The 26406-nt window shown below is 43.6% G+C and overlaps 1 protein-coding gene across 2 annotated transcripts in view; it reads left to right on the top strand.

The window, feature by feature from the left end:
- Positions 1-26406, top strand: part of CFAP74 (cilia and flagella associated protein 74) — a 43859-nt gene that overhangs the window by 6844 nt on the left and 10609 nt on the right. Inside the window, exons 4-29 of one of the 2 annotated variants that reach the window (XM_018079429.2) lie at positions 146-276; positions 1021-1124; positions 4216-4359; positions 4996-5146; positions 5338-5428; positions 5846-5992; positions 6198-6296; positions 7700-7804; positions 8967-9140; positions 9670-9780; positions 10956-11058; positions 11800-11957; positions 12477-12687; positions 12855-13040; positions 13591-13764; positions 14245-14363; positions 14985-15051; positions 15391-15480; positions 15600-15773; positions 16501-16663; positions 17620-17732; positions 18226-18348; positions 19319-19440; positions 21976-22104; positions 24942-25029; positions 25373-25546. In XM_018079429.2, the coding sequence (XP_017934918.2) occupies positions 1092-1124; positions 4216-4359; positions 4996-5146; positions 5338-5428; positions 5846-5992; positions 6198-6296; positions 7700-7804; positions 8967-9140; positions 9670-9780; positions 10956-11058; positions 11800-11957; positions 12477-12687; positions 12855-13040; positions 13591-13764; positions 14245-14363; positions 14985-15051; positions 15391-15480; positions 15600-15773; positions 16501-16663; positions 17620-17732; positions 18226-18348; positions 19319-19440; positions 21976-22104; positions 24942-25029; positions 25373-25546 (3249 nt within the window). In that variant the 5' untranslated portion in view covers positions 146-276; positions 1021-1091. Of the gene's footprint in view, positions 1-145; positions 277-1020; positions 1125-4168; positions 4360-4995; positions 5147-5337; positions 5429-5845; positions 5993-6197; positions 6297-7699; positions 7805-8966; positions 9141-9669; positions 9781-10955; positions 11059-11799; positions 11958-12476; positions 12688-12854; positions 13041-13590; positions 13765-14244; positions 14364-14984; positions 15052-15390; positions 15481-15599; positions 15774-16500; positions 16664-17619; positions 17733-18225; positions 18349-19318; positions 19441-21975; positions 22105-24941; positions 25030-25372; positions 25547-26406 lie in introns of those variants that run through there. The other variant, XM_018079430.2, reaches the window with a different exon arrangement.

Consider the following 26406-nt stretch of genomic DNA (forward strand, 5'->3'; position numbering starts at 1 on the left):
GGAGGGAAACGGAAAGGTTTTTAATGGAATTTGCCCGATAACACGCAGAACAGAATCATGTTACCTCTCCGTATAAGAGAACACATTTACAACTTTTGGGATCCTTTCAGTTGAGATTTATTTTCACATTTTCCCCACCTTTAAGGCTGGTGTTCCAATGGGCTGCGTACGCCGAGAATTCCTTGGTGGTGTTTTCCTCTGGCCTCACAGCTGTCATCTAATTTACCAGTAGAAAAGAACAGTTTCCTGTGTCTTCAGCATACACCTGTAAAACCAGTAAGGAAATCCCCTTTGTTCAGTGTGTTTGTGTGTGTTACATGTGTAGAACACACGTATGAGTGTGTGTGTGTGTGTGTGTGTCGGTGTGAGCACATCATGGCAACAACATGTGCTCTGAAGGGACAGACCCTGCCACAGACGTGACCATGAACACAAGTAAAAACACAATGGCAATCCTAAAATACATGTGGAACTTCTCTCAGATAAATTAATTACATTTGATCTATACTGACCTTAATTATACCCCCACATTATGCAGAGGAAGGACATTCAGCCTTGGGTTTAGTTAATTTTGTGCACAAATACATATTTAAACAATACAGGCTGTTACATATATATATATACACATATATATGTGCACACCCACTCAAACAACTCCCATTGCCAAAGGGAAGAGAGGGGATAAAATAATAATAATGATCGACAATATATTTAATTTCCTACAATTTCAGCAGAGTATCCCAAGCTCTTTACAGTGAATGACAGATTAAAATTGCTAAGACATAGATTAAGAAACAATTAAAATTGCTATTAAAACATCAAAACAAAACAAAATAAATAAGCTCCCCAAATCTTTCTCATCTAATCCTCTTGAAAATAATTAAAGCTTTCCTTTAGCTTTAGCTCCTGGCTTGGAACTGTCAAATAGTCTTAAAAAGATGGCCCATGATACTAAATGTTTCCTGAGCCTTTTTGTCACTGTGCTAAACTCCTGCCTCTCCCCAATCTCTGTGTCTGCAGGCACCAGCTTTTATGGAAATGCCCTTCCTGTGATCTGACCTTGAACGTTGGGCTCAGGCTGCCAAAAGCTGATGTTCTGCACCCACCTCTGGACAACTTTACAAGTAAATGTCATTTAAACATTATTATCCTTAGTTGTTATTATCACTTTATTAACAATTACTAATTTTTGAAGTATTTACCTCATTCAAGTAGTAAGCAAAGGTCACAGCTTTGAAGCATGTTTTACTGTAGTTGAAACCAGAAACCCAGATTTCAATATCTGTCAAGTATTTTTCTTCTGGAACATGTAACAGGTTTTTCCCTGATCGCAGTCATCTGTACTTTGTAGCTGCTACCATAAAGTAATTTATTGGAGGGCACAATCTGATGGGATTGAGGAGAAACATGCTCAGTCATTTGGGCCAAATAACAAGTTTTCACAGTCATTTATTACCTCAGGATTTTGGGACCGTATCAGAAGGACATTATTTCATTTTATTTTGCAGTGACACTGCATTACCTGGTATTCTTAATAGATTATTTTCTAAATAGAACAGGTGGTTTTGCTGCCAGCAAAATAAAGATGTCATATTGTCACATATAATTTTGAGGCAAAAACTGTACCACAGGGCTAATTAGTTTCCCTCTCCCATGATTCCACCTAAGCAGCTCGTGAAAGACTGTTGTGGCAACATCACCAAATGTCTCCAGATATACAAATTACACACATATGCCTATTTTTATAAATGAGATTTGGGAATATTAGCAGCAATCACACGGCAGGAATACTGAGCTCATTTCAGAGGTTGTGCTGTACTTGCACTGTGGGAATGTCCCACAGCCCCAACACAAGTGTGTCTGTGTTTTATCAGCATCAGGAGAACCACAGTATTAATTCCCCTTTCACCTAAAGGAATCCAGTTTTTATCTGTCTCCAAACGTTCTGCAGAACATCCAGTTCCTCCCCCAGCCTGTATAGTTTTATAATCGTGAAGCACAGTGCAGCCAGACACTCTGCCCTCCTTTTCTTTCCTTTGTGCAACCAATTGGGGATGAAATCCCCACTAGCCAGGGCTAGTTCCAGCTCTGGGATGGTTGCCTTACCCCAGATGAGTTGATCTCAGGGGTGCACTCCCAGCTGGTGCCATCCCAGGCCACTCCTCCATGAGATGCTCTGAGAGCAAATGCCCCTCTCATTCCTTGTCCATCCATCTGTAGGGATGAGTCACTGGGAAGATGCTTATCAATGTTTGCCATTGTTTACAGCCCAACAAATCAGTGTTTGCCATTGTTTACAGTCCAACACTGATCCATAGGGGCAGGGAAGTTGGCTTATGTAATTGATAGGATCCACAGTGCCAAAATGCAGATTCCATTATTGGCATGTCTTCCTGCCTAAAAGCCAGAAAGCTCCATATATGAGCTGCTGTCACCTTGGAAACGTTCGGGAGAGAAATGCCAACTCTGTGGGAGCAGAGTGTGCAGCCACCCAGCAAACTGCACTGCCCAGTCCTGCCCCCTTCCCAGTTCATCCTGAGGTGGCACCAAAGGAACTTCACACAAATGCCTCTAAATTTAACCTCACAGTAAGAAAATGGCAGGGTTTTAATTTATTCCTCCTCACTTTGTCACCCATTTTCTCCGAGATGGATCACTGGGGGTCAGAGCCTTAAAAATCTACAAGAGTTGCATCAACCAGAGCCTTTTTGCACATGTCCTGGAGCTTAAAGCTTTAGGTTCACTGGCCTGAATTGGATACACTTGGCTGGGGAGCCATAATTTCCTTCAGAGGAACTGAATATGTTCTCTCTTCTCCCATCTATATGGGAGATAAAAATCTGTATTACCCTTCCCTAGAGACAAGTTATTCAACTGACACAAAATCATGACCATTTTTTGTTGTTGTTGTCGTTATGAAAATTGTCCAAATAGTTGTGAACTGGGACTAAATAAATACCCTGCATAAAAATATGACAAGAAACCGATAATCAGTGATATTTCCAGGTGTTCTTCCGAGAGTTTTCTTGAAGGGAAAATCTGTGCTTGGATCTTTTGCATCCCAGCTCTGGGAGTGTGGGAACTGGCAGGTTCAGAGTTAACACAGTTATATCTATTCCAGATCTGCAGAGAGAGCTATACAGTTAATCACTGCATATTTTTAGCCTACATCTTGTAGCTTTAATCCTGCAAATGTCTGTATGTAATTTGTTTTATGTAATATGAATAGATGCCATAAAATCAAGATTCCACCATTTATAGAGCTAAGAATGTCCATATATTTCTCAAGAATGAGGACCTACAGCATAAGTGTGGGACAAAAAACTGGTCACTGTGAGTAATTTATACTCTATGCTGTGGGTGCCAGTGGAAATAAATGCTCAGATTAGCAGCATGTTCTTGTATGCATGGGATCAAAAACCAGACCTTACTCTCACAGCAACTCCAACAATGACAGAAATATTGCTTACAATTAAGGAACAGTTTCAACTAAATAAATCTGAGAATGCATCTGTCTCTATGTACAGATCAGGGTGTATTTTGGTGTGGATGATGTCCCAGTGTTTTCACAACTGAATCCCTGTGAATCTTTGAATAGCTGGATTTCTCCAGCATGTCATGGAGTGCCAAGAGTGAGGGAACAGGGATGTGCTCTGTGGGTCCCCTGAGCTGGTCCTTGGCTGCATCAAGGTAGTACAAGGAACTGAACGGAAAGGAAACCCAGCAAATTAACTTGGAAACCTTCAGTACTCTAAACTCTTTGCATTGTAGAAAGTCAGCTGAATTCACAAGATTTCTTTTAATCCTAATGCCAGCAACTTGCTTAAAATTTATAAACGTGCGTAGAGGTGAAAGTTCAGTGGGGATGCCTCTGATTAGCCCCCACTGCTGAGGGTCAATAAGAACAATCAATGCATCCAGGAGGGACAGGCTCCGCTGCCCCAAATCCCAGCAATTCCCCGGGCCGGACTGACCCACGGACACGGACCCACGGCGCGGGCCGTTCCACCCCGCGGGCACGGGGGTGTCCGGGACCGCTCCGGGCGCGGCCCCGCGCGGTGGTTTGACGCCGTGCGTGGCAAAGCGCCGGGGCTGTGGGGCCGGGCTGTGGGGGCCGGCTGTGGGGCCGGGTCTGTGGGGCCGCGCGCGCGGGCGGCTCCGGCCGCCCCACTGGGCATTTCGGCCCGGTTCTACCAAAACTTTGTTATCCTGCAGTTGGAGCTGCAGCCTCACAACGAGAGCGCCGGGCCCCTGCTGCGGTTTTATGTTTGTGCCACTTCTTGGTGCCACCAACGTCTTAAATCGGCCGTAACCCAGTCTGAGAATCCTGCTTGGCTTCAAGGTAGTTCCTATAATTTAGTAAGTTTACTCCTTTACTCCAGCGCTTGTTTTCTCTGCTCCTTAACTAGAGGAAATAGATAGTCTCCTATAGTTTATGTTTTTTGAGTTCTGCAGAAGGATTTACATAAATGCACTCAATGCTGAGCCACCTTCGTTAAAATTAATCATATGTACAAGTCTCTGGGTGAGTAAGATGTGAAGTGCTCAGCCATGTGGTGATAACTCATTCTAGATGACATACAGAACTTACTGAATTCTAATAAATTGTGTCAACATTTGGGAACAGTTTAGTTCACATGAGAGAACTGCATGAGACTCAAGAGCAAGCAGTGTTTGTTGGAGTTGTGTCCGGATCATCTGGGGTAAAGTGGTGACCTAAGTGGATGAAATATATTCAGAAGGTTGTTTGTTTTATTACTGAGCTGATTGTTATATTAAAAAAAAAAAGAAAGTGGCAGTGTCCTTGCTTTTCTCTAGGAGATTTATTAAAGTTGATACTCAGAGTGTGACTGGCACGAAGGTGTGTGGTTGTATCCAGTTATTTCAGATGCATTAGGTATTTACTGAGAGCTGTGACTTCACCTCTGGAGACAGTCACAGCTATTGCAGGTTGGTGGAGATTAGATGTATTAAACATATCCTTCTCTTTCTTACCCTGGTTGTTTGGAAAGACCTGTCAGCATGGAAGATCATGGGCTCACTTACAGTGAGGGAGAGCAGCAAATATCTCCTCAACCATTTCTGGAAGAGGAAGAAGAAGAAGATGCAGCTGGTCAGTTCAGTGATGTGGAAGGACCCTGGGAAGGTGAAAATGATGACTTGTTTTGATAACTCAAAAAATCCTGACATTAACATAAAGTTCATGTAAGATAAACATTTAATGTTATATAATGTCATCTCTGATTCTTTGTGGTGTGACTTGACAGTAAGTGTATAAAACTTTGCATTTTAGAGTTCAGAGTCTCTTTATTAAGCTGTTGTTTCAATATCTGTTAGAATATGAGCTGGAAGAAAAGCTGTTTGATGGTGGCGAGATGGGAACCAAGGACACTTCTGGAGATGTTGGAGACCAGTCTGATTCCAGCACGTAAATACCTTGTTCCAGTTCTAACAGGAATTTCCTTTGTCGTGTTGACTGACCAGCTGTGAAAAATAAGTTTTAAACTATTTTAGAATGTTCCCATTAAAGTTCTAAACTATTGTTCAGGAACACTAGAATTGGGATCAAGAGGAGACACAGGCATTTCAACACAAAGACAGATAATTCATGTATTAAATGAGGGTGTAAATGTTCAGCATTAGATATCCAAGTCTAGAAATCCTGGCATAAGTGCATGCATGCAAACTTCTTGTGCAGGTTGGGTTCATGTGTTTCGTTATTTATGCTGGTTGTATTTGTAACAGTTCTGCTAGAATAAAACAGAAAACAAGGATGGAATAAACCTCAGGTAACTTTTCAGGTTTTCATTATGTTTCGTTGTTAATTGTGTGTTTGAATTCCAAGGGAAAGCTTGGAGCATTCTCTGGGTGACATTAGCAACACTCGGGCTCTGCTGGCTGAGGAGAGAATTCACATAGCAGCCGTACAGAGGAACATAAAATTGCTTGATGACATGGTCAAGGAGAAGAAACTGGTGGTCCAAAACACCGGGTTAGTGTTTAACTGAACATAATCCCTCAGCATAAATCATGGGCAAGTACTGGGATACTGTATCAGTAATAAGTGTTACAGTTTATAGAACTATAAACCATATCCTGTGGGAATCCTAGCTGTGAATCCTGCCCTCAGGAGGAAGAGTTTCATTGGAGAGAGTAAAGGACTGAGAAAATGTGAGTGCTCTGTTTGTTTCTTGCAGACAAAAGCTGTGTGCCTGTCAGCTGCGGATCAAGATGCTGGCAAAGCAGCTGGATCGTGTAGACATGGAAATGGAGAGAGAGAAGGAGGCTGGCAATGTGTAGGTAGAGAGTATTTCTGGATACCAGGGATCACAGGCATCCACTGTGTTCATCTGTGTGCAGTTAATGAGACCAGTGCAGAAAGAGGTGCGAGCTTGGGAATGGGTAGGAAAGAGGCATATTTTAAAATATAACAACAGGTATTAAATCAGCCTAGCCCACTGCTGTCAGCTGTGTGTGTCAGAGTCTCAATCTTCTATTCAGTCTGATGAATCAAGGTGCTGTGGCAGTTCTTTGGTCATGGCTTTTTCTCTTGTCGTGGTGACAATTCAGTCAGGATTTAGATATATATATCTATATGTACAGACTTATATATGCCATTTCTTTTTCCTGTTGTGTTGTGGAAGGCAGGAATGCCTTTCAGGAGTAGCTCTGCATACAGGAGCTGCTCTGAAACACTTGTGCTGCTCCCTCAAGTGGGAGGCAATTTACTGTACTCTTCACATTTGGTTTAAATAGAAAGCAGTGGGTGGCTTGTGTACCAGGAACCAGAGTATTGTGACCAAACTTCGCAGCTGCATTTATAACCTGTGCTGATCTCCAGGTTAGTGCTTCCCTGAGGGAGAGAGAGAAAGGCAGGTGAACTGCCAAAATGGGAGAGCTGCTTAAGCAAAACTGAGGAGCTGAATGCAAATGAGCCTCCCAGGGAGGTCCAAGTGGGATCTCAGAGACAGGAACAAAACCCAGCAAAGACAGAAAAGCAGTGTGGAGTGTTTATCCTTATGATGGGTCACATTGGGAGGCCTAGATACGTAAAAAAAAAAGCAATTCTCTCAATCTTTTGCATTTAGCAAGTGACTAGTGGAGAAGGAAGACTGGATGGATTTCTGGCTTATGAAGCTCAGAGGCATCGTGCTTTAGCAATAAAGGAAATCCTGTCTGCCATTAGCACTACCAGTGCTGGAGTTAGAGGAGAACTGCAGGTAGAAGGTCCAATTTTCATTTAGAGGATGGGAGTTTGTGTTCAATATAGTCAGGTCACTGTGGATCCTGCAGCACAGTCTGTTGGTTTTCCTGGGTACAGAAGAAAAATAACTGTGTGGGAATGCTGCCACTGTAGACAATTACATGGAATATTGTGATGCCATTTTAAAAGCAAAATCAGTCTAGGTTCTCTGGATTCACCTGAGCTCATCTTCAGTAGTAATGCTACTTTTATCAGTGTGAGAAATTAATAGTTGCATTAAGCTAAGGAAAAATTCTCATCTTTTTATTTCAACCAATGTGTGAGAGCATAAAGAAAGCTCTGCCTCTGGGTGAAGAATGGACACCTGAAAGGTTAAATAAGACACTGTATAAATTAATGGCATTCTAATACATAAATCCTCAGCCTCCAAGCTATGCTTTTTTAACCTTTGTTAGTTGAAATTTCTCTCTGATTGTTTCTTCTGCACGTTTCCAGCCCAGCCCTGTCCCGCCTGCGGGCCGTGAGCCGCCGGCTGCACTCCGAGCTGGAGAGGGAGAAGGAGTCGGAGCTGATAATTGATTTGAAACTAAACCAAGACAAGTGAGTGAGGGAATGAGAAAGGGGTGTGAAGGGAGTCAATCTTTATTACCTTCTTCATGTGCTATTGAACGGATTCACAAGTGGATCAATACAGAAGTTGCTTGTAAATACTGAGCTACGTCATTGGAGGTCATTGACTGCAAGGCAAAGCATCTGGAGAGCAGCTTTGAGCCTGGAGGTTCATTCCGTAGGACATTTCTTGCTGTGGCTCAGCCCTGAGTGAGTTTTGCACACATAAGTGAAGTTCTGATTTTATTTGGAGTTGTGCATCAGTCGTGGACCTAAACAGGTCTCCTTTTAAATGGAAAATAAGCTGGACTCACGTACACCTGTCTGTGATACTGATCCCTGCATGAACATAAAGACTTCTAATTTATGCTTCATAGTGTTTTTATAGGGCATGAAGGACAGGACTGGAATTGAATGTGAGGAAGATATTGTAACAGTGCTGTGTATTTTCATGCTGAGCTAATATTGCTGCTTGCAATTGATTGTTCACACATTATAAATTATTTACTTGTAGAAGACAGAGTGAAACTGCCCTTTGCAGAAGGCAACAGGTGTGTTTGTATTTTGGTGCCAGAGGTGCCACTCCATCAAAGGAAGAACACAGGCACAAGCTTTTAGCTGGGATTAGCCAAGTGCTTCCAGGATACAGTGTGTTTGCTGCAGTGTTGTGTAATAGCTGTAAAATGCTTGCCTTGTTTGTTGTGTGATTAGCAGTACATAGAACAGATTAATGTAGTCATCCCTGTCATATCTGAATTCCTTCAGCAGAGCATAGAAGGATAAAAGCTATGGCCTGTCTCTGAAGTTACTTACTGTTGAAGAAAAAGCTGGTTTTCTAATTTTTCTTGGGTTTAGTGTTTTCTTCTGGGTAAATGTGAGAAATAGAGCTTTGGGGTTTATTTTTTTACCTTTTTTTTTTTGACCAGTAATTTTGATGTCTTTAAAATGGGATGTGCTATTAGATATGAGCCTTAGTCTGAAACAGCTTTTCAGTAACAGGCTTTGATTTACAATGCATTTAAAAAAGAAAATGAAACAAAACACAGCTAGATGTTCATTTTCACCACAGAGCCTTCCCTACTCAACACACCACCTTCAGCAAGTGAAAGAGTGCCAATATTTCAGTGCAAACACCTCACATTTTGTTTTAAAGGCTGGAGATGTGGGAGATAGAAATCGAGCAGGGAAAATACGAAGCCATCCGTGACAAACTTCAGCAGGAGGAGGAGCAGCTCCAGAAGCACTACCAGGAGCAGAGGGAAGGGCGGATTGGGAAGGAGAAAAGAACAGCCCTGCAAGCAGAAGGGAAGCGCCGCTCCCGGGAGCAGTAAGGGCCCCTCACCAGGCTGGGCTGCCTTCCTGGGGTGCTGTGAGCTGGGTCACACTGCAGGGGCTGAGGGGGGCTGACTCAGACACCAGGATTTGTTGGGTTTCTTAGCTGGGTGTTGGTTCAGCAGTGAGGAGTTGGAGTTAAAATAAGAACTGGCCGCGGCCTTGCAGTCCTGCAGGTAAAGATTTCTGATCTCTGAGAATGAACTTGTTAATGACAAGAGCTGTGAGTGCCTCGTGTGGAAGGAAATGAAGTTTATTAGGTCAGACTAAGTGCATGTGTCTGCAGTGCTGTTGGCCCCCAGGACCTTCTGAACTTATGGTCAAGCCCTTCAGGATTTCCTACAGAGAAAGCAGACACCTGTGTCAGCCTGTCTGTAGCTTTCATGAAGTTTATCAATTTGTCTGTAATGTGGGAGGTGCAAACTAATGTCTTCATTTCCTTAAACTCCCCAGCCCCTCCCTTAGGTGTCATTGTGTTGGAGTCAAGGTTTAGTCCTGCTGCAACTCTTGCCTGTGTTTTGCAGAAAAGAGGAGAAAGCCCAGAAAGAACATGAAGAAAGAAAGAAAAAAATACTTGAGGATGCCAAAAGGAACCACAAGAAAGCAGCCTGCTTCCTAAAGCAAAGCACAGCAAGGTTGGGCTTCTGTCCTTTCTCTGTTCTACAGTACTTCAGGCATTGAAAAATCAGGGTTTTTCTGCAAGGTGTATCTTGTGTTACAGCCAGAAATCTTGTGCCACGATACAGTGTGGGGAAACATTCACATCTCACATGGCACAAAAGGACCTGCAAGGCAGAAAACCCACTCACTGTCCCAGTATGGCCTTCAGATTCCCTGGAGGGAAGGGACTGTCTTGTTGATGAGATGCAGAGGGCTCTGACCACTTGTAGGCATTAATAATCATTTGGAGCACTTTTTTATATGTGTGTGTGTGTGTGTCATTAGCTGAAGTAGTTTGAAGCAGTATAACTAGAATCCAGGTTTGAAACTTGCCCTCTGCTGTTCCATATCCCCTCAGAAATGTGGTGAAAAAGCATCTTGCTCTCAGGTAAATGGATTGACTTTGGATTTCTGCTCTGGTTGATGGTGAATTAAATGTTCTCTCAATAGGTTTGTGTTTATGTAATTACTGAGGCGTTGAATTCTTTTACTACTAAAGAAATATTTGTTACTTATTTTTACTTATATACAAATAAATCCTAATATACAAATATTAGGACTTAATTACAAAATGATGGAAACAATTATGCTGTTTCTGTGTTGGTTTGTTTTTCATAAGATGACATGTGCAAATTGATCATAATTAAGAAGAACAAACAAAAAGGTTTCTTTTCCTGACAAATGTATCAAATATATCAATCTTACTAATTTTTTCTAGTTTACCATTATATTAACTGCAGTACTCCCAGGTTTGATTCATGCCCACATATTTTTAACTTTTAGTGTTTCCAGGTTGGGTTGGGAACATGTGCAGGGCTTGTATAAAGTTCACTACATAATTGTTGAGATATTGGTTATGTGAACACCTAAATTCTTACTTTATTTTAGCTACTAGTGAATGTCATAACATGGAACATTGAAATTGAAATTTAAAAAAAAATGAATAAAGCTGTTGAGCAAACTATTTGCAAGCCTGTTGGCACTTGGTGCTGTGTTGGGAGTCTCTGGCTGTCCCCCTGCACCCACAGCCACTGTCCCAGCAAACAGAAAAATGGCAGGGGACACTGGCAATTTCTGCTTGTCAGCTTAAACATTCTAATGCCAGAAGCTTTCCAGGATGTCAGCCTGAAAGATCTTACTTTGCTTACAGAATTCATGACAAAATTGCAAAGGAAGAAGAGAAAACTCGGGAGCATATGGAGAGAAGGATACAAGCTGTGCTTTCCCTGAAAACCAGCGTCACTTCCAACAGGGTACTGCTGCTGGGCTGGGATGGCAGTGAAGTCACTGCCTTGTGACACTGCTGGGGGTTAGTGCAAGGAACTGCAGCTCTCCTGGCAGAGCTGGGGGGTGGTTTTTGATCAGGTCACTGAGCAAACCTCGTGAGACTGGGGCCAGTTAAACTATTGGAGAGGGAGATCTGTACGGGCAGGTTTTGGCAGTTCTGCTGATGGAGCTTATTCTGTCAACTGTCTAGTTGTTCTGGGAAGGGAACTCTCTGGAAAATAATGCATACTACAAATAAGTCCTCTGCAAATTCAGCCAGAAGGATTTCCAGTTATTTGGATCCCAGTGCAGAAATACCCCACATGGAGAAAACATATGGAAGAAAAACAGTTATTTTAGAATTTCAATAATGTAAATTAGGAATTTCTGAGCTATGCTGCTTTGCTCTTCTATTTATGTTCTAGAGAATCTGAGGGAATGATCTTAATTTAATCCTGATTTGTTTAGAATTGTATCTTTTCACATTCCTTCATTGAGCAGCTTTCCAAGGGCAGGCTGGAAGGGTAGAGAAGGAGCCTGGTCCTAGGCAGAGCTTTCTGCACCTCAGCAGCCCTACAGACTACAGAGAATATAAAAAACAATTGGCTTCTGCTTCAGAGACACCCACCACTAATTTATACTCGGATAAGGGGACCAACACTAGATTCTCTGTTTTATATTCTTTATGATGTGAATCAAATATGTGACTGGTTTGTATGACTTCACAGGAAAAGCTCCAAACTCTCCAGGTTTTGAACAAAGCAAAGGCCTTGGAGGCAAAGGAGGAGGAGATGAAAATGAGGGAAGCCATCCTAGCAGAAGGAGGCAATGTTGTCCAGGAAATTTTCCTCCATAAACGACAGCTAAAGCACGAAAAAGAGGAACAGTAAGTGGCATATCCATATCCAACTGTCAGCTGCTTCCTGGGGCTCATCAGGAATGGGGTGGAGCTCAATCAGATCCTGAAAACAGACCACCTCTGAGTGAACTCCCTCTCCCTGTGTGTGTGGGACAGTTGGACAGTCTGTCCTGCAGGACCTGAGTGCTGGTTTAGGGCTGTTGTTCAGAGCCCCAAAGTTGGGTGAGTGTTGTGTGAGCAGTGCAAAGATCAGCTGCTCCAGGAGGGAAACTCAGTGACCCTCCATGGATACCTGGAGTAATTGTCCTCCTGCCTTTCCTGAACACTCTGAAAGTCTATATTAGCCTTCTAAAACACTGCAGTTGAGGATATTTAGTGTGCAAAAATGTATAAATAACTTCTGAATCACCTGATGTCTTGACACAAATGACCACTGCACCCAACGTGGATATTTAGCTCAAAGGCTCAAAAGTAACTGGGCTGTAGATAATATTATTAGTAAACAACCATGGTTGGGTTAATATTTCTTACAATATTGGATTACAGAGCTTTCAGAGAACTGCAGAAATCAAGAAAAATTGAGATTGTATCTCGAATTCTGAAAGAAGAAGCTTCTTTTCACAAGCAGAAAGAAAGTCAGTCCCATATTAGGGCAACTAAGGCTCGGGGTAAAGCTGAGGACCCTTCAGTGCAGACAAAGGAAACCTGGCCCTGCAGGGAGGAGACCTGCACACGTGCAGGTGGAGCCACAGCACAGGTAAGCAAAGGGCTAAGAATCAACTGCCTTCAGATTTTTAGATCTTTGGCCTCTGAGCTTTGTAGGCCCATCATTTTTGTATTAAAAGATCTCCTCAGAAACTGGTAACTGTTGGAGTAACTGTTCTCTGGTAATTTTTAACTGTACCCTCCAAACTTCTTTCACAGGAGTCCTGGCTCTCTCCATCACCTCCTTCCTTGGCTGGTGAGGGAACTGCTCCCGAGGGAGGGAGTCCTGAGGACACAGCTCAGGATGTGCTCTGGGAAAGTGGGGATGATGAGAAAGAGAAGGAAAAGACCCTCTTAGAACCAGAGTTCCCAGGACTTTGGGGCCAGGAATATGACTTGCACAAGGTAAATGTTGTGATATCTCTTGTTACAAATAGAAAAGAACCTTGTTTAGAGACACTGATTATCTGACAATATTCTGGAGGAGTTTGTTGTCTAAAAGGGAAAACAATACTTAGTTCAGAGATCTGTGAAGACACACATCACATGATGTTTAATTGTTTGAGTTTAAAACAACTTCAAAATCAGTCAGAAAAAAAATCATGTCAGTATATGTTCCTATCTTTGCCTGGAGAAGCCCTGGACCAGAACTGCAGCATTCCAGAGAAGTCAGCTGTTTTTTTTTCTGAGTATTTGTTTAAGAAGTTGAGGGGAAACAAACTCCTAAGGTGCAGAAAAGCTGATACTGCCATGTCATAGTGTTGGGTGATGAGAAGCTACAGCACAGAATAAAGAATAAATTAAATTGCTCCTGGAGGAGCTGGGAGGCTGAGTTTGACCTGGAGAGAGCCTGGCAATGGCTGGCCAGGTACTGAAAGCTTCCTTTTGCAGACTTTTCTGCTTTGAGCTGTGATCACACACAGCCCTGCTGTTTTTTCTGCTTGTTCCCTCTCAGATACCCAAGGAAGAGGTGGATCCAACACAGCTGGCTATCAGGGCACTGAAAAAAGAGGTGTCTGAGAACAGAATGGAGGAATTCCAAACTGGAAGTTTGGCCAAGCAAACAGTGCCTGGTCGTGAACACAAGGGCTGTGCTTTCCACAGCAAGCCCAGCTGCATTCATTTCAAGGTCAGTGCCCATTCCCTGGGGGATTACAAACATGGAGCTGCTGTAGGTATATCCCAGTCTCTTGATCAGAATTCTGTTGCAGCCTTTAATATGTCTTTATGTGAAATTTGGAACAGCAACTGCCTTTTTCACTAACAATCTCATAGTAGAGTTATAGTCAGATTAAATAAACTACTTAGTTTTACTACTTGGGCCTAAATTATAAAATATATCCTCAGGGGAGTTTAGATCCTGTCAGAAAGGTGAGGAGATGATGAAACCCCTTGTCAGACTGTGTTCTGTGTTTTTTAAAGGGCAGCATGACTGTTACCTGTGTATTGTTTGTAAAAGTATTATTACTGTAAAATAATGTCCTTAAAGAAGTGGTGGCTCCCATGCAGTTAAGATTTCAGTTAGTTAACAGAACTGTTAATGACTCTATTAGAGCATGAACGTGAGGAAATGTCTTTGACATTCACCTGCTCTGTTTGGCATTCCAAGGATTTTGATGTTGGTCAAACCTACAAAAAGAAGATAATTTTGACCAATGCCTCCTACAGTGTTAATTACTGCAGGCTGGTGGGGATCAGTGAGTGCCTCAAGGACTTCATCAGTGTTCAGTAAGTAAATTAACTGTGAACTCCTTGCTTGTTCTCCCTTTGTACCTCAGCAGGAGCTGGAACCCAGTTCTGCAGCAACAGGAATTCCTGCTTGTCAGGGGTGAACCCTGATAAACTCCACAGAACAGCTCCTCACTCCCCTCTCCCATGGGACAGGGGAGAGAACTGGGGGGAAAAAGTAAAACTCATGGGTTGAGTTAAACACAGTTTAATTGGACAGGAAAGGGAGGGGAAAAAGCTGAGGAAATAAAGGAAACCAATCTGGGAGCACAGAGCATGGAATTGCAGTCTTGTGGTCTTTCCCATCAATCTGTTCCTGTAATCCTGCTGACAGGTTATGTAATGAAGCACTGTCTCTGCTTGGGAGATTGCAAATTAATCTCAGTTTAACTACATTGATAATTTTATCTCACTGTTTATAAATAAACAAAAGGAAGTCTCACAGTTGCAGCAGGGTTCTGTAGCCCTCCCTTAACCTGTCACTCATTGTGACTTTTGTGATAATTCATCCGAGTGAGGGAGGGGAAAAAAATAAAAAATACCTGCCATTGTTACCAGGGCAGGAGCTGGAGGTTTGATACACAGCTTTAATTTGGAGTTTTATGTTCATTATCTCCATAGTTTTGATCCACCTGGCAAAATGTCTTCTGGAATGTCCTGTGAATTTGTGGTAACCTTTAAGCCAATGGTAAGTGCACAGTGAGAAGAATCCTACTGTTACCCACTGATTAAAAACATCATTAATTGAAGTTCCTGTTAACAAGGAAACAAGCTGCATCCTGTTGTCCATGGACAACTGTGTGCATTGATAAGTTGAAATATGGCATATTCTGAGGGTAGATTTCTAAATAGTTACAATCAAGTTATCCAGGCTGTTACCAAAGGCTGTTTTACACTGGAAATGTAGACTCAGTAAAAATACATTTTAATATGGTACTGAAAGAATGAATGAAAATGCTTTTCATCCCACTACATAGGCTAAACCTTTGGAAATTACTTATGGGGTTTTTTTGTTGTTGTTTTCTAGATAAATGAAAATCTGGCAGGAGAAGTCATGTTTGAGGCACAGACAGGCTCCTTTTCTGTCCCACTGCAATGCACAGTCAAGAGCTGCGTTGTGAGTGACTCTTGGAAGCATGTGGATAATATCATTATTATCAGAAAAGGCGGATGCTCGTTTAATTGACATTCCTGGCTATGTAGGACAGGAGTAATTAAGGGTTTATCTTCTCACAGCTGGCTCTGGATAAAGAGCTCATTGACTTCGGCAGCCACGTGGTGGGAGAGACGATTTCCAGGACCATCATCCTGACAAACAGAGGAGCTCTGGGAACCAGATTCAAAGTTCAAACATCAGCAGGTGACAGGAGCACACACAGAGCGACAGTAAAACCTGCCCCTGGAAGCATGGTGGGTTCAAAAACATCTCCTAAATGAGCAGAAACTGCTTTGTGGGGCGTGGTGGAGCTGCACAGGGTCACAGAGCAGCTCAGGCCAGAAGGGACTCAGAAAATCATCTGGCCCGACTGTAGTATAGTTGAGTTGGTACAATTATAATCTGTCAGACCCAAATAGCAGAAGATAAAATTAAAAACTATTATTTTGTGAGGAGAGGGGAAACCAACAATTCTTATTTTTTAAGCAGTTTAGTAATTTATGGTGTGGTTCCTATTTTCTCCACATTCGTAACAATTACGAAAAAATAGTTAAAAGAGGAGATTCTGACAAAGTAGTTAAAAATCCCAACTCCTGGAAAAATGCTGACTGGTGCAAAACTAGCAATAAAGTAAGGGATGTGATAAGGAGAAGTCTAGTTTCAGCAGACTTAGTTTTGACATAGAACTGCCTGTGTTTTTACTGGAAAAATGTTGGTTCTGTCATTTGCAAAATAACTGACAGTGTATTGTATTGCTCCTGTTATGTTATTTACCTGCTTGGGGCAGCCAGCAAAAATCAAATCTGTTCATTGATAAAGCTCTAAAAGAACGTGCAGTTCTTGGAAAGTGCAGCACACTTCTCCATCTATAACATGCAACAGTTGCAAGAAAGAACAAGTCTGACTTGCAACAACTTGTTAAATTGGAGCTGGTGCAACCTAAAGGGACAACCACAGGAGAAAATACGTGTTTTCCAATAGGTCCCTGGACATTCCAGTGGCTGTGACCCTGAAGAGGAGGGGAGCAGCAGCCCTGGGGCAGCTGGGCTGGGAAAGCAGGTCCGGATTTGTGCTGAGCCCGGCGAGGAGGTGCCCCCCTGTGCAGCCCAGGAGCCACAGGGACCCCAGAGCAGCAGTGCCACGGGTGAGGGGACTGGTCTGGGACACTGGCCCTGCAGCTTCCCAGGCCAGGCATTGTCCATCTGCAGCTTCCTGGAATGAACTCTGCAATTCCGTTTGCAAAGTTACTCAGTAAATAAGTAGTTCATCATTCTGGTAGTAATGTTATATCTCTTTGTGTGTTGCCTCACAGAAGATGACTAAAAATAAGGTCCTGACACCATTATATCAAAAGCAGCAGAGATCCTCACTTCTCATTAGTGATCAAGAATTCAGTCCCAGAACACAGAACCCAACCAGCCTCAGAAATTGCAAAATTGTTAACATCATCCTTGTCTCAGCAACTGAATCCCCACTTCTCAGAATAGCAATCCACATGACAGGTTTATTTTTACAGTCTGTAATTCTAGGAACAAGGAAGCAGAAAGATGAACCTCCTCAGACATTTTCCATCTCATTCCTAATGTTTACTATGTGCTTAATAAAATCCAATCTTGTAGAAGAAAGACATTCTTCATTTCTTTATTATCTCTGTTCTTTAACATTTCTTCCCAATATTGAGCATTCCAATTCCAGGAAGCCAAAAGTTCCATGCAGAGGTTGTGGGTGGTTTTTCCAGGTCCTCCTGGCTGCATTGCTTTGTCCCACTAAAACTGCTCTTGAAGCCAGTTCACACTTCCATCTGAGTCTGCATTTCTGGATGTAACATCTCCGTCTTTTAACTCACTGAAACATTAACAGTTGTTCTGTAATGAAAGGTCCAGGTGCCTCAGGTGGAATTCCAGACTAAACTAAAGCTGGATGGCCAAGCAGACATTTCCTTCTAGACATTCCTGTTTCCCCATCACTGCTGTACAATCCTGGATTTGCAATATTGACCCCAAGGAATGTACTTCTGCTCTGTTGGATGTTTTTCTTAGTGAATTGATGCAAACACCCAGCGTTTTGTTGTGTTTTGTGTTTGTTTTATTTTCCCCCCAGAACAACTTGATCAAGAAGTGCTGAGTATGAGATCAGATCTGGACACAGACAACGCACAGGATTCAGTGGAACTTTCTCCTGAAGAAACACCAGTTGAAATTATGCTTGGAAAGGTAATGAATGTCCTGAGACCCAGACAAGATTTCACTAAGTCTAAGCCTCCCTCAGATAAGTTGCTCTGGTGAGAAATGCTGAAGGTCATGGTCATTTCGAGCCCACTGGACCTCACTCCATCACGGTGAATTTTTACAGTGAAATCACAGGACACATTTCCCCTTGCTTTGGATCTGTAAAGACTTCTTTGAGCTGAAAGATCCTGTTTACTTCTACATTTCCCACAATTTGACTCTGGTTTTCTGCTGTGTGGTTCTGTGGTTAAACCAAGTGTGGTGACAGCACACAAGATGGGGCAGGAGGAACGTCTGGGAAAGGTCAGATCTGAGCCATATTACACAGTCTTCTGATCCCCATGTTTTCTGTGCCCAGTGTGTTCAGTTTAGTTACAAACTGGCTGTAGGAAGGTGTGTGTACAGTGTGAGCATGCACAGCCTCTCTGTTTCAATGCCATTTCTCCATGTTCATTGAAGGCATGTCCTTGTTGTGCAGGTCACTGAGGGGGAGGTTGGACCCTTCAGCTCGGTGAAAGTCCCGGTGCTGTTTGTCCCAGCTGTCCCTGGGGACGTGAGGGCAGACTTTGTGATCGTGTTTGACAACCCAGACTGCAAACCAGTGAGTGATTTTGTGAAAGACTTGCTTCAAAATGCTGTGTGAAAAGAGTTGAAAATCTTCTGATTTTTCCAGGAATTATGTAATATGTGGTTTGATGGGAGGTAACTTTGTAAGTCCTACCCTTCTTTCTGATGCAGGATGCTCATGATACCTCCTCATTTCTTAAATTTCTATGCAAATAATCCTGATATTCCCATTTTATCAGACATCATAATGAAAAACACTTCACGTCCTGGAAACAAATGTGGAAGTGTTCTCCCCTATTCCCAATACATGTAGTTTATTTTCTTTCTGGTATATCAGAATTGGAATTATTTAGCAGGCAGTAGTGAAGCTGATGTGTGAAAGCTGGAAGAGATGACAACTTTAGTTACCACTTCAGTATATTTTGATTCTAAGTTTCATTGGAAGCCAAATTCTGCTTGGAACAGTTCACAGAAGCTTGCCAAAAAATAAAGACAAACTTCCCAGCAGCTCAGTAGCCAGTCTTGGCTCTCCCCTCAGTCTGCAGAAGGAGCTGCAGATTCCTGCTGAGGCTCCCGTGGGCACCTTCTCCTGCAGGCTCACGTTGTGCAGGTCTGGGCTCTGTGGGCACTCAGGAAGCCCAGCCCTGTGCTGCTGTCACTGCACTGCTCTGCTGGCTGAAGGAGCTGCAGCCCCAGGGGTGCTGGATCATGGCCAGTTCACTCCAGCTAAATGCACTGCAAACATTTTAGTGTCAGGGGCAGATGCTCTTCCTTCATGTTCTTTGTCAAAGAGTCCAAACCAAACTATAACTCCTTTTTTCTGCTGGACACCCTCCCATCTCAGGTTTCCTTTACAGATGATTTCTGTGGATGTGCCTCATTAAAGAACCTGTTGCAATACGACTAATAGAGTGTTTTGCTCAGCTGTAGTTTGCAGCTCTGGGTAGGTCAGTGAGGATCTGGGGCTCCCAGAACTAACCCCCCCGTGGTCTGTGCCCTGCCAGCTGTGCTTCAGTGCCGTGGGGGTGTCTGTGGACGTGCCCCTCTGGGTGCCCAACCCCGACGTGGACCTCAGGATCTGCCTGTACGACCGGCTGTACCAGGACTGTGTGACCCTGCGGAGCAGGTGAGGGCCTTGGCATGGCCTTGGCATGGCCTTGGCATTCCAGGGGCACAGCCCTCTGAGTCCCACACTGCTGGAGATTGCACTTTGCTGTCCTGCTAGCCCAGATTCCCGAGACCAGCCACAGCTATGGAGTCAATACACACCTTCCCACCCCGTATTGTTCCCTGTGTTGTTCCTGTTCTGTGGTGTAGCTGTGAAGTCCCCAGGGAATAGCAGCCCCACAGTCCCATCACGTGGAATTTGCTCCCTAAACATTAGGGAGATAAATGTGTCTAAAACTAAGTGCACTTTGGGTATAATTGCGTCAGTCAGGAAATTTTATAAAATACTATTTTGTTGTTTCTCAGCTATTTTACCCTTAATTAAAGCCCCTGAGAGCCTTGTGAGACTGAGAGTCTTTCCAGGCTTGGGATACAATGTTGGATAAATCATGTCAGTCCTTTTGCATTTACTCTAAAATGGGAAGGGTTCAGCTTTTCCTGACCCCTACAGGCCTTCAGCAGTGCACTGGACTGACAGAACCCCTGATTAGACAGCAACCAAATACTGCCTTACAGGGGGAAAATATCTGGGTGTCTCTGAGCCCAAGCCAGTCATGTCTGAGGACTGGTTCTGTTTGCACTGTGATACAAAGAGAATGTTCCAGCTCCTTGGCTTCCAGAGATTATTAGAGTGGTTACATGAACATTTCTTTGTCTTCAGGTGCTGGGTGTCTTCCCCCAGCCCAGCACAGTCACTGTGGAATTCTTATTTTAACAATTTGCATTTCTTAGAGTCTATTTCAATAGGCTTGGGGTGGGTTTGTGGGAGGGTGGGGGAGAGATTGGTTCTGTGGAAGGCATCCATGCTAAACCTCTTACCAGAATTACAGACTGCAGAGATTCTTCACAGTTGGAAAGAAATGAGTAAAGCTGTTATCTCAGAAATTCAGCTTACAGATATGACAAGCACAAGTTGTTATGTAAGTGATTTTACTTGGTCTAGATAACCCAGGGATAAAACTTATAAGTGTAGAAGCAGAATAACTCTCCTAATAAAACTGAAGATTTCAAGGGGATCCCAAAGATAGAAGCTGTCAAATTGCTTAGGGCAAAACTTCTTAAGTGAGGCAAAAATCCTGCTGATCCTGTGCCAAGTTTCACTAAATGAAGAGCATTTAATATGTAGTATCCTGTCCTGGGCACCTTGGCAAGTCAAGGCTTTGATTTATCACCCAGTTCTCCCTCATTAGGAAAGACTGTTGTACAGTCACACAAACAGTATGTGTATAACATTGTCTGTTGTACAGTCAGCTGGGATGAAATTCCATGCACTTCATGTGCAGGAATGTCAGGTATCAACTTTTTATCCTGCAAAAGTGGGCAGATTTCATCATTCTGTTGGGTCTGAGGAGTTCCTCCCTCTCGTAGCTGTTGACACTTTGCTGTGGCACCAGGAGGAGGTTCCTGCCTGGATCTCACTGTCTGTGATGTTGTCATCCATGGCAGAAGTGGAAGATGAAGTTTTCAAGGGACTCAGATACCTCTGGCACTGGAGTGCCCCAGCAAGCTCTGGTGGATTGCAAATTGTTTGTTAATACTGGATTTGTTCTGGGTTTTTGGGGCTTTTTTTCTCTGGTCATATAGACCCCAGTAATCAAGCAGCACAAAGGGTGAAAGTGTCTTATCAGAATCCTGTTCAATAGAAATCGCTTTGAAAAGTAATTTCTTCGGCAGGTTATAATCTGCACTGATTTAATGAAGTAGTATATAATTCTCTTAGATTGTCAACAGTCAGAAATCATTGCAGGCTCCCAGTCCCACATGCTGGAGCTGTTGATTTAGAGGAGACCATCTGGCCTGACAGCTTGGAAAGCAGTCCAGGGAAGGAGAATGACAGGCTGGAATATTTGTAAATTGCTCGGCAATTTTGCACTTAGGCATCAAATTCCAAACAGGGGCTGGGCCGTGGCTGTCGCTGGGCTGGGATAGAGCCACGACTCAGGAAACAGGGAGAGGTTTCCTGCTTTCAGTGTGCCACTGCAGGGGCAAATTGATCCCCAGGTTTAGCAGAGGAGCTGGCAGGACCAGCTCAGCCATGCTGTGACTTCCAGCTCCTCAGGATCTCTGCTGTTAAAATAGAAGTTACAAGAGATCCGTGAATTCACATCTGTTTAAAGAAGTCACCAGGGTTCCAGTCATCCTATTGATCCAGATAGAGCCAGTGTGTGTTAGGAGCAAATAATTAGCTGATATTTCACAGTAACTTGGCTTTGACTCCCCCCTGACCTGAGTTACCACTGTGCTGAGCTGTGATGGTTCAGTTTGGATCAGCTGTGTGTGCTGTTTGCAGTACAGCTGGCTTTGTTACAGTACTTCCCAAATCTTGTTTTCCCTGCTTAAAAGAGAAACACGACTATGTGAACTTGCTGTAGCAGTTTTCCATGCCCTTCATTTTCAAAGGGAGCTTGGGATTGTTCTGATCACGGTGTGGAGGTGCAGGGGGTGTTGCTGAGGTGGCCCCAGAGCCACCCAGGCACGTGTGATCTGTTTGCAGAGCAAGCACCACGCTGCGTTTCAAGTTTGAAGTGTGCAAAGAACTGAGCAAGCACCTGGAGCTGCTCCCAAGGACAGGCTACATCCAGGCTCAGTCAGCCTTCAGTGCACAGCTCAAGTTCCTGCCCAGGTAACCAACCCCAACCCCAACAGGAACCTTCCTGGGTTTCAGACGGTGCCAGTGGCAAAGCTGGGCAGAGTTGCTGTCCCTTCCCCCTGAGCAGGCTGGACTCCCACTGCTGGGTCACTGCAGGCCTGGGCTCCCCCCTCTCTGCCCCCAAAAGCTGCCAGATGCCCCGGGAGGAAATGAGCTTGGCTCCCAAACTGGGAGGCAGTGCCTTCCCTGGGGCAGCAGTGGGAGAAGCGGAGCAGTCGCATTCCTGGTGGGCTGCTCCCGTTCCTGTGGGAGGTTATTCTGAGCCAGGAGAGAGCTTATTGAGGCAGGTGGCTGCTTCATGGATCACTGGGTAAATAATTTCTGGGCAATAACTCCTGTGCTTGCTAATTAAGGTAAGAATGGTTGGGCTTCCTGTCCATCTCTCTCCTCCCCATGCACATTTTACTCCAAAAGATGAAGGTATTGATCTTGAATTTCACGTGACGTTTTATGTAACATCTCCTAATGCTAAAAGCTTTATCCCAGCAAGTTTCTCTTCTCCATTTCATGGCACATCTACATACACAGACATCACTCAGTGGTAGGAAACAAGGAATTCCAGTTTTTAAAAATTTAAAGACAAGAGCTTTTGTTAACCACTTTTAATTTTATTTACCTCATCATTGCCATCCTAAAGAATTTAGTGGGACATTTCTTTTCACATAGAAATTTAAATGAAAAATGGAATTAATTCTGGTGTACAGCCAAATACTTCAGCAGCTTTGGCAGTGATTGCTGCTGCAAACCTGCTGCTGCTTTGATGTAGGTTTTCCAGTCCCATTGATGTATTTTGGATTCTCACTGATGCACTCAGCATTTCTGGGTTCTGCATTGAGAGTCTAATCACTGATTTCAAAATTTTCACCAGGTTAGTATTCAAAGAACTAAAAGTATTTACAGTTCTCTCAACATCTCAAATCCCATCAGATTACAACAACTGTAACATGATGACATATTTGAGTTCCTCAACTTCATCTGCTCTAAGCACTGTTACCCTCTCAGAGTGGATAGAACCAGAGCTTGGATTTAGAACCTTAATCTTCCTTTAGAAAAGGGGGAAGCTTCAGAAAGGAGATTTGATGAGATTAAGGCATTTCTGACACACAAAATAAGTATCTGGCTGTTTGAGGGGACAGATCAGTTAAAGACCTAATGCAGGGAGGAAGTGCGTGCGTGGGGAGCACGATGAGCTGGGGAAGGACTGAGCCAGTGACACATTTCCGTGAGGCCTCCTCAGTGATTTGGCATTATGAGCTCTATTAATAGAACAGCTGCATTAAAAGTGACACCAAAGTAGAGAGAAACCCCCACTCAGCAGTGCCAGCAGCACACAGCTGGCTGGAGGCTTGGGAAGTTCTCCCCAGTGTTCTGTGCACATGGACCTGCCCAGGCAGGTGTTCCAATACTCACCTCTCTGGGGGTTTGAAGCCAGCATTTTCTGTTGAGGCAAATTCCATGCCATTTCAGAGAACTGTCTGAAGGATTCCAGGCCTTTTTCCCTGGGGCACAGCAGCTAATTGAGAGTCCACTCCTGTGTCCATACAGTCACGATTATTTCCCCCCCCGAATTATTTTGAAATAGAATAATTTCTCCTGCTCTTCCAATGCCCCATGACAAAGTGGAAGCTGGTGCTGTGTTCCTTGTATTCAACCCCAGTTCCCATCTGTAAAGAAGTTACCAATACCTTTGAACATCAGCCTTATTGCAAAATAACAGCAGCGAGATTTTGGATCACCATGGTGATGAGTGGGTGTTATTTTTATTCATTACCTATTCTTTAACAATACATCAAAGAATTGCATGTAATTCCATGAGTAGTAGTAGAACATGAGCACTGTAGAGACCCAAGAACAGGAAACAACTCACTCTGGTGCTGTGAGTCACTATAAATAGAGCAGCAGAGCTAAAAATGCCCCAGGTTTGTATTGTCTTGGCTTGGAGCTCTGAAATGGAGCTTGTGAGAGCAAGATGCTTCACCTACAGAAAACCTGCATGTTCCTTAGAAACTCCTGCTCTGCTCTGTAACCAGGCCCTGCTGGGCTCCAAATGAGCTCCCTTTATTTCTCTGGGCTGTACAAGTGGCTGTGCCTCAGCCAGGCTGGTCACTGGCAGCAGTGTCCACAGGAAACCCTGCCTGCTTGGGCTGGGCACACCCTGAGCCTGCAGCAAAGATGCTGAGGGTTTATATTCTGATTAGAGAGTAAGCTTTTAATTTTTCAGAATTTTAAATGACTGGATGGCTTTTTAAAAAAAAAAAAGGATAAATGGATGCTGACCTCAGTGACCTCCCTTAAAATCCTGTATGTCCAAAATCCTGTCTTTAAAATCAAAAAACCCCCAATGTTACTGTACAAGGTCAATCCATCTGATGTCCCTGGCAGCCACTTTTCAGCCCCTGCACTCCTGCTCAGAGTGGGTGCCAGTCTGTAGGAAATCTGGGACAAGTACAGAACATTCCTGACCTGACTGCATCCTCATTGTCTTGGTCAGAAGGTGGGACTTCAGAGGTCACTAACTTTTGATTGGAATTTTCTTCTACCATTCTTCTTTCATTTTCCTTAATGCTTACACATATCTTCCATGCAAGATTTTAATTAGAATTCCCTACACAGGAGGATTTGAGGAGGATTAAATTAAGATTAAGCTAAGATTAAAAATTGTGAATAATAAAACTTTTAGACCTTAAGTAACAGGTTTGGGTTTGTTTTTCTTTCTGTTGAGAAATAATCCATCAAAAGTTTCTTATTCCCCTTAGTGAGAAAATAAGCACAATATTTTAATGACACTGACTGTACTTTTGGGTTTTCAGGCAGTCTCTTCCTGAAGATGCAGGGAACTATTTCAATGCAGAGACAAGAATCCTGGAGGTCCCAGTGACAATAGTGATCATGGACAAGGTGCTGTTTGTGCTGCTCCTTCTTAGACTGGTAGTGAATGTCAGTTATTCTAGTGAAGGGTCACTTAACCCTACCTAACCTTACATTGGTTCTTTACTACTTGAAGTTTGATAACAGTAAAAGATGCTCAAAGTGCTAACAGAGATTTGATAGTGGCTTCTTGTCATGTGGTTGCAACACAGAAAGTCAAATCCTGCCTAGTCAGTGCTCCTCTCACACGGCACTGGCAAGGAACAGAGCAGAACTGTTTTGCAGTTATCCTTTTGGATGACATTTCACTTAAATCCTGTCCTTACACCCCACAGGTGGAGGTTTTCATCTTGTGCTCTTGCATTTGTTTCAGGCTAGAACAGTCAATTTTACTGTCCATGCCATTGTCTCTACTTCTGATCTGGAAATCAGCCCAGCAGAGATCAACTTTGGGCACTGCACCATCTATGAAGCTGTTCAGGCAAATGTCACAGTGACAAACAAATGCATCTTGCCACAGGAGTTTGGATTTGTGGGGCTGCCAGAGGTATGTGGTTATCCCACACACTCCTCCTCTGCTGTCAAAGAGATTTCAGGATCCTGGCAATGTGTCAATGGGAGAGTAAATAAATCAGGACTGGTGGGTGCAAACGCAGTGGAAGCCCCTGGGCTGGTTCTGGGCTGGTTTGGGTGAATCTCACTGTTACACCCCCTGCCTTTTCCAAGCAGTGTAAACACTGGGAGGAGGTTTGACTGTTCCTTTACTAGAACACCTGGTGTTTCACACCAAGAAGGCTCCTAACAGAGCACCTGGTGCTCACGGGGCACGTGTAAAACAGGCCTGGGGATGTGGCTGTGCCCTTGAGGCTGAGGAGTGTGCCCAACTGGCACCCAAATGCCCAAAGGCTTTGTCTTTAAAGCAGGATGGCTTTTAAGCCATGCCCAGACAGCCCCTTAGGAACAATCCTGAGCCACTGCTGGGCACTTTCTGACTGACTGTAAGTGGATGTGGAAGCCAAATTAATCACAGGAGCTGCTGGGTTCGTGTGGGCTGGGTCTGCTGAAGTATTTTTTGCACAAAGTTGGCTGTTCAAGCTCCATAATAGCAGGATGATCACAGTGTGAAATGGTTTGGCACATTGGCATCAGAGTTAGAGGAACCTGACATTTAATTAGGCATTCTCCTGTTCTCTGCTGGTTTAGGGATTAAAATCAAGGAGGGAGCTGAAGGAAATCGTTAACTTCAGCTCTGTGAAAGCTAACAGTGTGTGTTTCCTGATGAGCTTAAAGTGTGATGGGGAGACATTCTTGAATCATCATCAACTCAAACACAAACCACTGTACAAGTGTGGGAATTAAACTGGCCCTGTCACTGGGGAATCTGCTCCTCAAACAGGGATCAGCTCT

Source organism: Manacus vitellinus, unplaced genomic scaffold (genome assembly GCF_001715985.3).
Source record: "Manacus vitellinus isolate BGI_N305 unplaced genomic scaffold, ASM171598v3 scaffold_46_pilon, whole genome shotgun sequence".
Lineage (NCBI taxonomy): Eukaryota > Metazoa > Chordata > Aves > Passeriformes > Pipridae > Manacus > Manacus vitellinus.